Below are 16935 nucleotides of genomic sequence, written 5' to 3' on the forward strand. Positions count from 1 at the left end.
AAATACAAATCATAGGAACACATTTTTTAAAACAGTTTGTTTTTCCATATATCATGCATACATAACATCCCTTTATAGAATAACTGTAAAGAATGTTTCAATAGATAAGTGAGAATTTTTTTTTTAATTTAGACATTTTTAAATACAAACCAATGAAAACATTTTTTTTTTAAAATAAAATCACAAAAATACAGAACTCTGAGGAAAATTCAATGGGAAAATCCCTAATCACATGGCAAAATCAAATGACAATACACATCAAACGAATGGACAACAACTGTCATACTCCTGACTTGGTACAGGCATTTTCAAATGTAGAACAAATTTCAAATTTAAAACAGTTTGTTTGGTGTAAAAATTTAAATACTTTTCCATATGCATAACATCCCTATATAAAATAACTATAAAAAACGTTTATATTTATAAAACCCCTTTTCTTTAAGTAAAAAAGTAAAAATAAGTCTTTACCTTAAAATATACAAGTAAAAACTCATATAAGAAATGTATTATTCAGATAATTTGTTAAAAGGTACCAGTACCTACATGATATGTTACAAATAGAAATATTAATAATGCAAAATATTCTTAAAATTAAAACAAATATTAGGCCAGGATTTTTTAATTTGTTGGTTTACGGATCCGCCGACCCGATTTTGCCGATTCCTAGAATAAAAATAAAATTGACTTTTCATGCTTTTTTATTCCCGCCGACCCAAACAAATACATTATCCCTGAAAAATAATTAAATGATTCTTTTTTTATGAAATGAAATGCATGAATCACTAACAAAATTGATAACACTCTCTGTTGTGAAAAAATAAAACTTCCAGTTTACGTTTCTAAAAATAGACAAATCAATTATAACTGTACTTGAAATGTAGTTTACGCAAATAATTTTGCGGAACGAAATCTATGGTTAAAACCCATTACACAATAAGTTCGTTTCCCTTCTTTGTCATCAGTCTGTAAGATGCATAATCTCATAGAAATAGACTTGTCCAAATGTGGACAGGTGGAAAGCACCTTGGAAGTAAAAGTTTTGAATATCAACAAGTCATTTAGAATTTTCTTGTTTCATGGATAATAAAAAAAAAATATCGTCCATTTGGATAAAAAACGGGAATGCATGACACTAGATTATAAACCCGATATTCTCGTTTTTTCCGTGGACGAGTCTATTACGTTTTTGACACGTGTGTTGAAACTTATTTTCGTACGACGTTTTTTACATTTTTTTCTTTATCAGTTTTCGTTTTTGAAGATCATTACTCACCAAGTTTTCTGGAATTGATTAAGAGATACACGAATTTGTTTTTCTTGTTCGTGAAAAGACGATTTAATTTCGTCTTTGTCTGTGAACACCCCCTTTTTTACGGCAAATCATTAGACAATGTCATGCGATATTTATGACAGCTGAGCAAGAATATTTCATCCAACTAAAATTTGAAATGATGACAAAATAGCATAAAAAACATTTTAAGCTTTTCAATGATCAAAATTCGTGTTAGTCAAACTGATATTTATTCAACCATTTTTTTCCGATAACGTGTCTGGTTCAAATTTCATGAATTTTTATATTTTAGTCAAAGGGTCAATGTAAAGGTTTTGTCAAAAGTTTATGAAAATTAAACGAGCCAAATTACTTTTAGTCAAGGTGTTAGGTACCACCCTAAAATGAAGCCATATAACAAATAATGAATTGTTGTTAAAGAGAAAAATGAGAGATAAGAAAGACTAATGGACAGAGCAGGGGTATAAACATAAAATTTATCTAGTAAACAACAATACCCAATGTATATGGAATTCATATTTTTGACACATTATTTAATACCAATTTAAAACAAATATGTAATGTTGGCTTTCCATAAATAACAGATTATTACAAATCAATGTGAAATCCAAGGAAATATACATGTAACAAGTGTAAAGTCTTATCAAAACAACAATATTAAATTTATATTAAATTAGTAACAAATTTGAATAAAATTGCATAGGTTAGTAATAAATTTGCATAGATTAAAAACAAGTTTACATAAATTAGCAATAAATTTGCATTAACATGATTAATAATAAGTAACAGATTCAAAAAAAAAAATTATATCCATTTACATCATTAAAAATCATTAACAAACTATATTTTCTAAATATAACATAATTACATAGATTTACAACAAAACAAATTACATATTCTTAAGTCAAACAAAAATCTAAAATTTACTCTTATGATATGATGCAACATTTTCATGTGTAAACAAAATAGAGAGAAGAAATAATCAACAACTAAATTCTTACATAATATCATAGGAAATGTGTTAATATAAGCTAACAGCTTGGTTCTGGATCCTATAAATTATTCACTTGTATTAATGCTTATTTGTGTACATTATTACTTAACCTGGATTTAACTATTAAAATATGATTAAATTAACATATAAATGTGTCTATTTTTTTCTGTATTTTATTACCTAAGGCAGTGGCGGATCCAGAACTTTTTATAAGGGGGCCATTGACTGACCTAAGCTCCATTTTTGCTCCATTGATTCCCTATATACAGTCAGGGGCATTACTTAAACAAGTAACTTTTAAAATTACCTATATAAGTAATGTTGAAAACGAGGCTATTTTAAAAATTACTTATATAAGTAACTTTTCTAAATATTATTTTTATAGGTGACTAATTATACAAATTTTACTAGTTTTAACAATTGTTTACAGACCTCTGGTTATTTTTCCCATGAAATATAAAATTTAATACTTCTGAAACACTAATTGCTTTTCTGACGCACTTATCTTTGATATCGAGGCTTCTTGGGACTATTAAAATATCGTTTTCCTACAAAATCTTGAAGGTAGACATATATAAATAGATAGAAACATATGAATTAATTAAGACTTGAAGTTATTTATAATTTGAAACCCAAAACAATTACATATGTTCCTAAAATAAGTGTTATTACTAATTCTTTCAAAGATGTACAATATAACTTATTCATTGACAAGTAACTTTTTTGTCATTATTTTTAAAGTAACTCCTTATGTCTATTCTCCTCTCAAATCTTACAAATTCTTAAATTTGTGATATAAAATGATGTAAAAATTCATGAAAACTACATTTAGTCCCTGCTTTTATTGAAATTTAAAATAACTCTATTGAGTAATTTTATATTTTTTAAAAACAAAAATTACCTATATAAGTAACTAAAAAAAGTTACTTGTTTAAGTAACGCCCCTGACTGATATAAGCAAAATTTGTTTTCCCTTAAAAGGAGGGAGCCCATGGTCCTTATGTTTTAGGGTTAAGGTTCATTTATGGTTATGATTAGGTTGGAGGATGTTCTATGTTAGAGTTAATGCTTGTGTTAGGGCAAGGTACATTATATGAGTTACTGTAAGATTCAGGGATAAGGAAAGTTTAGAATTGGTTTATAAGGGTTTGGACAAAGTATTATATTACATATAAAAGAAATTATATTAACCATATGAACTGATAATTTTATTGTCCGGTCAAATATTTGCAATTCTAAATGGAATGTTAAAAATAGAATTTGCTATATACTTTAAATGATTGCTATTAGTATCTTCTTTGTTGAATAATGAACACACATGTGAGTTAAATATTTCTAATTTCAGGAAATAATGGAAAACACCATTTTATCAAAATATAAAATGCGAGTTTTATCTTTTTATTCATCAATTGTGTTGCAATTTTTGCAATAATAAACCATCAAATAATTTCTGAATTTAAAGGTTATTTGGCAATATGTGTTTTTTTTAGTGATTTACTAAGATTTCTGAGACACAATTTTTTTTTTCTAAGATAAACATGGATGACGAAACCATGTTACTTTGACCTCTGTAAAAGCTTCAATGTACAGAAACCAGACAATAGTTTATGTTATTGAGGCTGGAACCATCTAGTAGGTTACAAATTTTAAAAATTGAAATATTTAATTTTTAAAACACAATCATCAAAATTTGAAGTTAAGGGTTTATACTGAAATTTTCATATTTTATTTGCAAATATCAAGGGAATACTTAGGCCTGGAATATGACTGACATAAATTTGCAGTGTTTTATATTTATTTTCATATTTTTTACTCTGGTACGTTCCCTTTAAAAACTAGACTTAACAAAAAACATTAATATATGCTACCAACAATGTAAGCAAATGTTCAATTAAAAATAACAAAATGAAAAAAGATGTAAAATAATCTTTTAAATGTAAAATCTGATAATCTAGATTATTACTATCATCTTGGTGGGGAGTATTATCTTGTTGAAGCTAAAGATTTAACAGTATATCTAATATATATATATATAAAATGACTGAATAATAGCCAACGAAAAATCTTATGGGGTAATGGATCATATAATTATGATACAGTACACTACAAAATATAATTTATAACCAGTCTTAAAGAGAACAACATCACCCCAAAAATAACAATAAAATGAACAAATGTTAAATATTTCAGATAACAGATATATTTCATCAATATGATCACGATGTCTATATATATATATGTTCCTGAACAGAACTTACCTTAGTCTATAGTGTGAAAGGTTGAAAAAATATTTTTGAATTCACACTGAAAACATGCCGTATCATTTCTCCATGTAAACATTATATTTGACAATTAAACAGTCCCAATAACTTTTTCCTACTGCATTGTTACTTATATAATGAAAACTTTACTGACCTCAACAGACTTTTTACTGGCCTGATCCATAAGCCTAGGGCAAGTGTTGACTCAAGAAGACTGTCAAAATAGACTCACATTTGTTTGAGTATGTTCATGTATATTGAAATGTATAGCACCTTAAAAGAACACATTTCACATAATATATCATTCTATTGTATATAAATATTGAATGCAAAATCAACATTTCATTGGTTGAGGCTATCCCATGTGACATTGACCAAAACATAATAATTCACTTCCACTATCATATTCTCCTGAATACAGACACATTGGATGATACAAATGGTAAATGTACATATTTTCCAGTTGTGTCATCATCATATTCAAAATTATTTTATACATAAAACTAAAAACTCGTCATAAAAAAAAATCATAAACTTTGACTTATGCTGTTTATCAACTTTTATTTTATGTTGAGTTATAAAAGTAACCGATAAGAAAAATTACATGTTAATTTATTGCTTTGTTAAAAAAGTAAAGGCAGTGGAGTTTAAAATTTTTCCATTGGTTCAGGTTGATATGAAGAATTTTTTCACCATCCAAAAATCATATTTCCCTTGGGTGAACATATTTCACCGCCTATATGCCTATATTGTTGAGTGCTTTCAAATATTCCTTAGTCACATGGTATAAGATACCCAATAAGCAGCTGAAATAAAATATAAGCTCAGCAATAAACTGGTATAATATAGATTTTGATTATAGCTTTTTCATTATGACCTTATGTTAATTAATAGAATCCTGGTACTACCATCGTTGTTGTCCTATCTAATCATAGATTTGAAAACAAAGACAGAAAAACATAATTTCACTCTCAATTTGCACCTGAGTTACAATATTTCTACAATTTGATTGTTGTATTAAAATTCTAATATGCACCCTATTAAAAGCTTACATGTTGAAAATCTAACATTAATATAGCAGTTGACCTCATTCGAGTGCATGTATGAAATGTACATTGTAAGGAACATTTCAATACAAAATAAAAAATGAATTTTGGTTTGATAGGGTTCTTCTATTAACTTCATTTCCATCGAGTAACAGATTTTGCATAAAGATTTTTTCAAACAGAAATACATGTTGGTTCACAGATGTATTGATATTCTTTGGGTTAAGTTTGATTTCTAACAGACACAGCTCATTTCTTGACTAGATAATATTATGTTATAAATGAAGGAAGAAATATGTATTTATTCATCGAGTATAAATTTTCCTGAAGCTGTCTTCGTGTCTGTAGAACTCCACATTGCTATGCGCCCATCCCGACTTCCTGCGCCACTAATAATGTATCTGTTTTGTGCACAACACAAAGCCCTGACTGCATCATCGTGAGCCTGAAGACGTTTGACCACTTTTCTGGTTTCTGTGTTGATAATATGTATGATGCCATCTTTGCTCCCAACCCAAACCTATGAGGAAAAATACATTTGTTACTGATACTCATATTTTTCAATGTTTTGTATAGTTTTAACACATTGTCTTCATCTGCATATAAGTACATGAAATATTACTGTAAATTCAGAAAAAATTGTGAGACTTTTTATAAATGCTAACTATACACCTGTGTGGGTATCCCAACAGTAAGAACTATGTATGCAGATTTTTCTGATAACACAATAAATAATCTTGGATTTTTGTCCATTTGTCAAAAATCACAATAAAAAAAAGCAGGCAATAATTTGTGAATTTACAATGACTTGTTTTGGTAATTATTCCTTTCATTTTAAAATCTACATTGACTCTGAATGCATTTATTATTTTGTTATTAAATATACTGTTCAAAATTAAAGTATATGTTTTTATACCTGCTGTTTATTTTGTTCATGAAGAATATACACTGCTTTCAATTTGACTTATGAACTTTACTGATGATAACAAGAGATGACCCTGTATGTTCTTACCCAATGTTTTTAGTGTTTTCTTCTGAACCCCTATTTACCATAATTAAGTCAGGACTGACAAAATGAAAATGCACATAAATTTAACACTCAAAAAAAAAAAATTAACACTGCTTTATGAATGTTCCTTATTTTTTTGGCACCAAAGGTCTGTTTTAAATATCAGTTTTCAATAACTTAATTGTTTTATGTTCATGATGTTTGAAGATGAAATTTAAATTTAAAGGTTTCTCTTTCCCACAGGCATAAGCCAAACACAACATTTAGAAAATATTGGGATTTAAATGTTTTTCATCTTTTTAGTTGATTTTGAAATTCTTCTGCTTTGATTCTAGTACTAGTATTAACGAGTGTTATGAAGACAGAACAGTTTTCTTAACATACTTTGAAGTAAACACCTTGTGCTGTTGATGTGTTACATAAGATCTGTATGAAGTTATGAAATAAAGGATCTTTTCCCTAAAGTACATTTAGCCTTCTAACAAACCTTTTGTTCCTGTTGTACAATAGAACTAATTCCTTCACATTTGGGTATATCTATTATTTCTTTTAGTGTCCCCTGTGTACTGTCCCATATCAATATAATACCAGACCGTCTATAGCCAGCCCATATCTAAAATCACAGAAGGATTTTCAATTGAGTTGGTACTAAAACATTAATGAACAAGAATTTGTCCATAGTACACTGATGCCCTATCCGCACTATCATTTTCTATGTTCAGTTGACCCTGAAAGGAAATGGGGTAAAATCTCTAATTTGGCATTTAAATTAGAATCATATCATAGGGAACATGTGTACTAAGTTTCAAGTTGATTGGACTTCAACTTCATCAATAACTACCACGACCGAAAACTTTAACGTGAACAGACGCACAGACCAGAAAACATAATGCCCATAAATGGGGCATCAAAATTATATTGAAGTACAGCAAGGTACAAAATAATGTAAATATTACCTTTCCCAATCTAATCATTTGCTTCTTCATACATATATATAAGTTCAGTTTGAACAGTGTTTCCCTGTATACAATATATACCATACTAAATTTGTTATAACATTGTACAAAGAGACATTTGACAAAGAATTCTGAAGGTCATCTCCAGTTTAGGTCCAGTAATAAAAATCAAAAACATCAAGAATTACGAGTTAACAAAACTAAGAATGGAAATGGGGAAAATGTCAGAAACCAACCAAAGGCCACCAATTGGTTTTCAATGCAAAGAGAAAATCCTACACAAGGAGATGGGCCTCAGCTGACCCCAAAATTAAAAATGTACTAGTTCATGGACTTCATACTAAACTCCAAAACATATAAATGAACTAAAATTTAAAAAAAAAATTGTTTTTACAGAAGATTAATTCACATTTTGGAACTAAAAATCTGATTTTAACTTTGACACCAAGGATCAAATATATATCAGACTAATACACATTCGGGAACTTGACAGTCCTTAGCATAAAAGAAAAAGAGAAAATTATTAACATACAATACTGGCCTGTGATTTTATATGTCCACTAATTTACATTTTGTAAATGTTAATAACTGATTCATTGGACAAACAAAAGAACAAGAATTGATGATAAGAATTTTGTTAAGAATTTGGTGGATGGCATTACTGAAAAAAACATTTGATTACGGTAGCAAAAAGTAAAATCAAAAAAATATCTAACACAGAGGCAAATTTCAAAATGGAAAGTCCCTATTCAAATGATTTATCTGAGTGCAAAAGTTTTGAAAAATTTCAAATTGTGAACAAACACCAAGGGGATGTTATAACCAACTTGCATTTGACCTCAGGTCATATAATCTCACCTAATAAATCTTGGCTATAAGTTAAAATTACCTCTCCACTTTCACTTATATGGAAACTATCAATTTCTGGAGATACTTCACTAGAATTGACAGCTTTACTCTGAATAAGTGGATATTTCTGTAACAAATTCCCACTCAAGTCAATCCTGTACACAGCAACCTTGGTTCCTAAAATCATAATATTAATCACTATTTATCTTTCAAACAGAATATATCTACAGGAATCTGTGTAGTTTTTCACAGCAAAGGACTTGGCAACCTTATTTCCTAATCATGATGACAGGATATTGCTTAGATATCAACAATTTTAATACATCTTTTGAACAGAAATTTTGAGAACATGATGTTCGATTTTTTTGCACCTTAATACAAGTTATAGTATTTTAAATTACAAGCTAAAAAGGAGAATCAGCTAATATCAAGTGTCATCTTGTTGTTTTTTTTATACCTAGATATCACATTTTCATTTGCTTTTCTAAAACTGCAATAACGAATACACACAGTAATCTTGTAATTTACAGTATACTCCATTCATTTCAATTCATTAATGATAAACCACATACCACACCATAAGAAACCATTATAGAATTTGAGCCTTCTCAGATCTTTGATTTTCTCCCTACATTTATCTACGACTGTAATTGTCTGAACGTCCCACTTCAGGATGTCACCATCGGCACTGGCTGTGTAAACATATCTAAAAACGTATAAATGTCAGAATAATACCCAACCATAAATCTTATGAGGCAATAAATCAGTGTCAGATAGAAATCGACCTGAATGTGTACATGTCCATGGCCATATATCAGACTTTTATTGATTTTCAAACATTTAAGGTGGCACCCAACACTTTCACTAAAATTGATTTGGCTCGTTTAATTTTCATAAAATTTTGACAAAGTGTTTACTTTTACCCTTTAACAAAAATATAAAAAATTTCAAAAATTTTGAACCAACCGTTTTGTCAGAAAAATTACACTGGTTATATAGCAGTTTGACAAACACCAATTTTGATCATTGAGAAGCTTAATATTCCCTTTACAACACAACATAATTAAAACGTTAAGCTGACTTTACAGAGTTATCTCCCTGTAGTGTTAGGTACCACCTTAAATACAAAATAAAAGACTAATTTAGGTCAGTTTTGTAGAGTTCTTATAACAATTCAATTTTCAAATAGTAACAGACTTTGCATAAAGATATTTTCTATTCAACATTTATTTACAGATTTTATTTTTATTGATATTCTCTGTACTTTTGTGAGACAAGCAAAATCATCAGATTTTTCAAATCATGCAAGTAGTAATATATGTAACCTCCAAAGGTAAATAACTTAAAATTAAAACACAACAAAAGCATAGTTATGTTCTTTCACCAAACTTAAAATAACATAAGAATCCCCAAAATAATAATCTGAGTTACTTCCCTTTTCATTTCATCATCAACAATAAAAAAGCAAACAACTTAATCAGTACAGATTTTCAGATATACTTATAAATAAATGATAGAAAGTTACTTCCCCTTACCTGCCATCATTAACAACAACAATACTGACGACCGAGTCAGCATGGTCAGTCAGTGGAGCTCTGTTACATCTGAGAGTTTGTACATCAATGATGTATATATAATAAGACCCTGCCCAAATCTGTCTCCCACCAACATCAGCAAGACACATCTACAATAGAATAATAAGTTTTACTTAGAGCTGTTCAAAAATTAGTTGCATGGGGGTGAGAGTGATGGTTGACACTTTTTTAAGACTTAGACAACCTAAATAAAATAAACAATAAATCCTTTAATTTAAAGTTTACTTAATTTCTTAGGAAAATGCAACAAGGGCCTTTTATAGCTTTTTATGCTCTACAGGTTTTGTTCATTTTTTGAACGTTGTACATTGACCTATAAATGTTTATTGTTTATCTATTTCTATTGAAAGTAATGAAAAAGCTAGAGAATTATGAACATGGCTTATTCCAGGTCAAACGCTGGATATTCTATACTCCCTCCCAGGAGTCAACCAGTAATTGGTAGATTTCCAGAATTTCTTTGTTTGAGAGGGAGATTCCCACTTAAAATGGGTGGGTTAGCAGGTATGCCTTAATTGTTGATTTCTATGTTGTTTGGTCTCTGGTGGACAATTCACCTTATTGTTAATCCCTGCTGATCCCTGAATTATTCTCACTCGAAATTTTTACATCATACAACAATCACTTTTTCATTCTGGCATCAGATATTTTGTATTATGACATAAAACAATTACAGGAACCTGTGTGTTGTCCAGGAATCGCAGACAATAGTGATAAGGTGTATTGTCTTATTAGCAATCATATCACTCCTTATGATATTTGACATAGGTATTTACCACAGCAGTTTTAGTCTGTATAAAGTGTGATTCTAAGTTCCATGCCATTGCATCAAATATTTTGATTTTTCCATCTCCCATACCACACCAGAGTCTTGGTAAAACATGCTGTTGGGGATCTGAAGAATAATGTAAGACATCAGTTAAAAACTCATCAAAGATACCAGGCTTAAAATTTTGTACACAAGACATGCATTTTGTCTACATGAGACTCATCAGTATGATCACTGAAGTTAGAATTTAGGTTTGCTTAAAATGCTGTAGTTTCAGAGATATCAGCCATTAACTGCATTTTACCCCCATATTCTTTTTTAAGCCATGCCTGCTATCTAAGTTGATAGACAGGGTCCTCGGATACATTTTTGAAATAAGTTACCCTAAATATGATTTAGGCCAATGATTTTTGTAAAAGTAAACAGGATGGAGGACGGATGCCAAGTGATGAGACAAACTCACGAGGCAATTTGGGACAAGTGAGCTAATAATTGGTATCTCAGGAAATAAATGAATCATTGTAAATGACATTCAGTCTTTTCAGATTTGAGCCACATACAAACAATTACAGACCTTTATGATGGGCTTGTAGCAGTTGCTTTTAGTCATTGGAGTGAAATGTTGTTTTCACACCCTTTCTCCAGAGCAAGGTTATATCCTATTGACTAATAAGTACCGATTATCAGGGTCTGCATAATGATATAGTAAAATATCAGCTGGGAGTCACAATATGTAGCTGTTTGTCGAGTGAGCCCAGAGAACGAGATCAAAAAGCCTTCTTACATATTAGCAGCTGATATTTCATAATATCTATTTGCAGATAACCTGATAATAGATTTGTCTAGCTGTATTTGCGTCTTTTGGAAGTGTTTTCTTTGCCTCATCTGCAAAACCAGAAGTTAAGGCTAAACTTATAAACGTTATTTCAAACATTATCACCCTTGTGATATGTCTGGGTCATTATAGTTATCAATGTATTTGACGTCACAAAGCTGTGATATGCAATTTTATAAAGAGCTGAGCAAAGTGATAAAGACAGTGTGATGACCAATAATACTTTTTTACTTACCTCCAGGAGTGTACAATAATGATTGGACAGTTTGTCTGAGACTTTCTTCAGAACAAGGGTCAATCCTATCGTGTAACTTACCACCAGGAGTGTACAATAATGATTGGACAGTTTGTCTGAGGCTTTCTCCAGAACAAGGGTCAATCCTATTGACCAATGTCTCAAGTGTTTCTCGTGGAAGTTCATGTCTTTTCTCCTTCATGTAACGTGTGTAAAAACAGAGTTCTGTCACAGCCTGCATAGGGTTGTCATGATGAGTTGTATCTTGGTCCTGAGAACTGAAACAAAAATAATTTTTTTAACACTCATATTTGTTTTTCTTTCTTTTGAATTTCTAAACATTTTTTTAAAAAGTGCAACACTCCTATTAGTTCCCATTATGACTGTGTAACCAACCTACTTACAGTACGCCCAGAGAGTTTGTAATCGCGAACTCTAATCACCGATTTCCGAGTGTAGCGGTGTGACACCGCGAATCACGGATTATACTCCCAATTTCCTCCAAAGATTCTCTCCCAACACCGCGTGGCTGTTAATTGGTTTATTGCCCATCGGATGTACTGAAAATTAATGACGCGTGACAACATAATCGGATTAGCCAGATTTATTACCTTTGTACATTTAATCGATCTTGATTGCACCTGTGTGCTTTAAAATACGTTATTTAAATGTCCTTTCTTTGTCAGATAAAAGTGTGACATTTTCATTTAAAATAAGATAATTATTCTTGTATGTATATGCCCATGTCATTGTCATATGAAATAAAACGTACAAACGTATAAAAATACGAATAAAACACTTATTTTGTATTTTCATTATAGTCCGATCAGGTCATATTTTTTTGTTTTTTCAACAAAGGCGATTTTACCACAATTAGAACCTTTTATGACATAACTCAGTGAGCAATTTCCAGTTCATTAATTGTTCAATATTATATAATTAATATCAACTGGCTTAAAATGAAATGCTGTTTGTTACGATAATTTGTTCAATCTAAACCCAAGAGTTAATTTATCGGATCAACAAGTGAACTCAGTTACTTTCAATTTATTTTGAAATGTAAAATATTATGTTTCACTACCTTGGTAGATTACCGACTTGAAATATTTGAATTTAAAAAAGAAACTGTAAAGTGACAAATCGTTTTGTATGCAATGTGGCAGCCCTATATTCATAAATACTAAGAGACATTCCCCGCCAAGACACAACACAATAATCACAACCTTATTTAATTATATGAAGAAAAAAATCATGTGTTGTGTATCTGTTATGACCTGTTATTGATCTTTTATTATTTAAAATACAAGAGGCTGTCACAACGACAGCAAACCGGATTTATTAACATTTATTTGTGTCCTGGTAATATCACAAGAACCATAACAGATGAACAGTGAAAGTGAAAATCGTCAATATCAAATTTGACCTCCATTTTGTCATCAGTATCAACATATTAAAATTTGAAAGAGCTTAGGTCTAATGGTTCATGAGTAAATGCAACAACATGAATGGAAACACCATTTTTTTATCTTTCAAGAACCATAACTCCTGAAAGGTAAAAGTCAAAATCGACATTATTGAACTTGACCTCCATTTTGTCATCAGTAACAACATATTAAAATTTGAAAAGCTTTGGTTGAACAGTTCACGAGTAAATGCACGAACACGACTGGAAACGCCATTTTTCAATCTTTCAAGAGCCATAACTCCTGAACGGTAAAAGTCAAAATCGTCATTCTTGAACTTGACCTCCATTTTGTCATCAGTAACAACATATTAAAATTTAGGAAGCTTTGGTTGAACAGTTCATGCGTAAATGCACGGACACGACTGGAAACGCCATTTTTCAATCTTTCAAGAACCATAACTCCTGAATGGTAAAAGTCAAAATCGTCATTCTTAAACTTGACCTTCATTTTGTCATCAGTAACAACATATTATAATTTGGGAAGCTTTGGTTGAACAGTTCATGAGTAAATGCACGGACACGACTGGAAACGATATTTTTCAATCTTTCAAGAACCATAACTCCTGAACGGTAAAAGTCAAAATCGTCATTCTTTAACTTGACCTTCATTTTATTGTCAGTAACAACATATAAAAATTTTAAAAGCTTGGGATGAACGGTTCATGAGTAAATGCACGGACAACATTTGATTGCCGCCCGCCCGACCGACCGCCCGCCGTACATCCCCAAAACAATAATCGACATTTTTGTCACAAAAATCTGGTTAAAAATTGAATTGGCGCAATCCTTATTTTACTGCTCGTTAAAAGTCCTCGGCGAAATAAAAAAAAGAAGTATTTCAACAATTGATACTATAGAATATTAAAATGAAATTATATCGTGTTCTACAAGAAAGAAATAATTATGTAAAAAAAAAAATGTGGATCGGATTTTTATGATCAACAAATTTTCACAGAGGGTCTCTACCAATGCCCATCAGTAACTGAACGATATGCATCCTGTTTTCATCTACCATTAATGTATAGTGTTGACTATTGACGTATAAATAATGTTCAGGTTTATGTCCTTTGTTGACTGAGAAACGTAAAAATAAATGGCTGGTGTTTGTTTATTCAGAAAAGGATTATATTTGAGATTCCGGTTAATCAATTGTAAAAGGACCTTCTAGAGCCTCAATCTTAACGCACACAAATGTCAATCATTACAAAGCAAGTTTAAACCTTGAATGAATTTTCCCACGGTTATCCAGAAAGGTCACATGAGTTTACTGTTACGTGATACTATTTCCCGCCAAATAAAAATCTCATGGGCAAAATTGATGTCACTATTTTTAGCATTCAATATTGTGAGCGAAGTCAAGTTCAAGTTCAACCATGCACTGTTGATCACTGAGATGCGTATCGTCTTCCCACGGCAATTAATTGCTTTAAAAATATTCAAAGTAGCCGAACTGTATTATTGATCCTAAAGTAATGCTAACAAATCGTGAAGAGAAAATGCCGTAGACTTATTAAGCATAACGAATGGTGAAAAGTATTTTCTTTTTTACTTGCATAAACAAGTTTTAAGACACATATTTTTTTTAAAACTCATTGGTCACATTTTATATTCAGCATTAGTTTCTGTTTATTTTCATGCAAGTATGTCTCTTTTCGTAAGTTATATAAATAACCGATAAAAAACCGGGGTCATAATCAAGTATATTTTTTTTTTTATATAAAACTTTAATGCAATTGAAAGAATTAACAACAACCTTTTGCTTTTTAAAACTTTTGTTTCAAGCAATTATGTAATCATAAAATGGAAATGGCGTGTAGACTTATTAGCATAACAGAAAGTGAATAATATTTTCTTTTTTACTTGTATAAAAAACTTTGAGACGTGTAATTTTTCTTTAAACTGCCCTCATTTATTTAGCGAAAGTCTCCGTTTATTGTTACACAATTATACCTCTTTTAGTAAATTAAATATTTATTTACTGATAAAAAAACGAAAGTTAAAATAAATTATAGTTGTTTTTTAAAACTTGATTTAAATGTTCATTGTAATTGAAAGAATAAACAACAACGTTTTGCTTTTTATTTTAATCTTTCATTTGTTTCAAGCAATCAGATATTACCTGATAATCAATAGACAGGAAATACAATTGTTTAATTACATTAGAAATCTCGCATACCTCGACTGTCGCTTGCCGGTATAGATCAGAAGGATTAGGGCAATTAATTACCTGGTGTGACACCGCGTCACACCAGACTGGTAGAGATGTCGCCAATACAATAAACAAAAGGTAGCGAATTTACGCGGAAGTCGGAGAGAATACTCCCAAATTTCTCCGAGGATTTAGGGAGTGATGTCGGAGTTTCCTGGTGTCACACCAGGAAAAAACTTGGTGTTTGGAGTTTGGGATGGCTTTCCCGAAAATCGTACTGTATACGCCATGATTGATTGATTGTTGTTGTCTTAATGCCAATTTTAAAGGTCAATTTTGGTCTATTTTGTGGCAACCAGTTTTTATTGGAGGAGAAAGCAGGGGTGCCCCAAGAAAACCACAGACCTTCTATAGGAAAACTGACAATTCTAGTCTAAGTCAATTAAGATTGGGGTCTAGTGCAACTACACATGCTGGGTTCAAACTCATAACCTCCCTGTTGACTGGCAACTACACATGCTGGGTTCAAACTCACAACCTCCCTGTTGACTGGCAACTACACATGCTGGGTTCAAACTCACAACCTCCCTGTTGACTGGCTAGTGATTACAGTAGTAGAAATTAGGCCATGATTATTAGCATATATCAACTTCAATCTTATATAGAACATACCTTTTCAGAAAAGCATCAACAAGTTGCACATTATTGGCAGCTTTGTTGGCAGCCATGATGTCCTTGGTTCCCATAGAAACAACCTTGCCAGCCCATAATTCTTGTAACAGTATAAACCAATGATCCCTCTCATCCTTCAACCAGGCGGTGAACTTTGCATCATCTTGAAAACAAATTTTCACTTAAGTTGAAACATAAAGCATTGGTTGGGATCCTGGTAACGTGTTTAACTCGCCACATACTATATGCCTGTCCTAAGTAAGGAGCCAGTAATTCAGTGGTTGTTGTTTGTTGATGTGTTACATATTTATTTTCTCGTTCATTCTTTTGTACATGAATTAGGCCATTTGTTTTTTCATTTGAATTGTTTTACATTTGTCATTTCGGGGCCTTTTATAGCTGACTATGTGGTATGGGCTGTGTTCATTGTTGAAGGCTGTACAGTAACCTTTAGTTGTTAATGTCTGTGTCATTTGGTCTCTTGTGGAGAGTTGTCTCATTGCATTGGCTATAATTCCACATCGTCTTTTTTACATTAAATGTAACAATCGATTTTTTTTTACTTGAATCTTTCATTCTTGTTCTGATTTTATTTTGTTTAACATTCTTTATTTTCATCTTTTGAATAGTGTAAAACAAACAACAAACCTTTTTTGTGAATTCTCAGTACATCAATTGTTTTAAAGAAAGACTTAAGTTGTTTCTGCTCAATCAGGACAATATCTCTAATCTTTGTTACTTCTGTGCACTCCATTGAACCATCCTTCATAAACAATAACCTGAAAATAATAACAATGTAATTGGTGCCA

General features: G+C 30.9%; 1 protein-coding gene across 1 annotated transcript in view; it reads right to left on the reverse strand.

Annotated features, from left to right (window-relative positions):
• Positions 1–1809: 1809 nt before the first annotated feature.
• LOC143054410 (DENN domain-containing protein 3-like) overlaps positions 1810–16935 on the reverse strand; it is a 70842-nt gene continuing 55716 nt past the window's right edge. The window contains exons 18-26 of the mRNA XM_076227423.1: positions 16775–16905; positions 16127–16289; positions 11922–12118; positions 10778–10896; positions 9942–10090; positions 8979–9112; positions 8447–8583; positions 7089–7214; positions 1810–6112 (exon numbers count right to left, since the gene is read on the reverse strand). Of these exons, the coding sequence (XP_076083538.1) occupies positions 5894–6112; positions 7089–7214; positions 8447–8583; positions 8979–9112; positions 9942–10090; positions 10778–10896; positions 11922–12118; positions 16127–16289; positions 16775–16905 (1375 nt within the window). The 3' untranslated portion in view covers positions 1810–5893. The remainder of the gene's footprint in view (positions 6113–7088; positions 7215–8446; positions 8584–8978; positions 9113–9941; positions 10091–10777; positions 10897–11921; positions 12119–16126; positions 16290–16774; positions 16906–16935) is intronic.

This window comes from Mytilus galloprovincialis, chromosome 12 (assembly GCF_965363235.1).
Source record: "Mytilus galloprovincialis chromosome 12, xbMytGall1.hap1.1, whole genome shotgun sequence".
NCBI classification, from domain to species: Eukaryota; Metazoa; Mollusca; class Bivalvia; order Mytilida; family Mytilidae; genus Mytilus; species Mytilus galloprovincialis.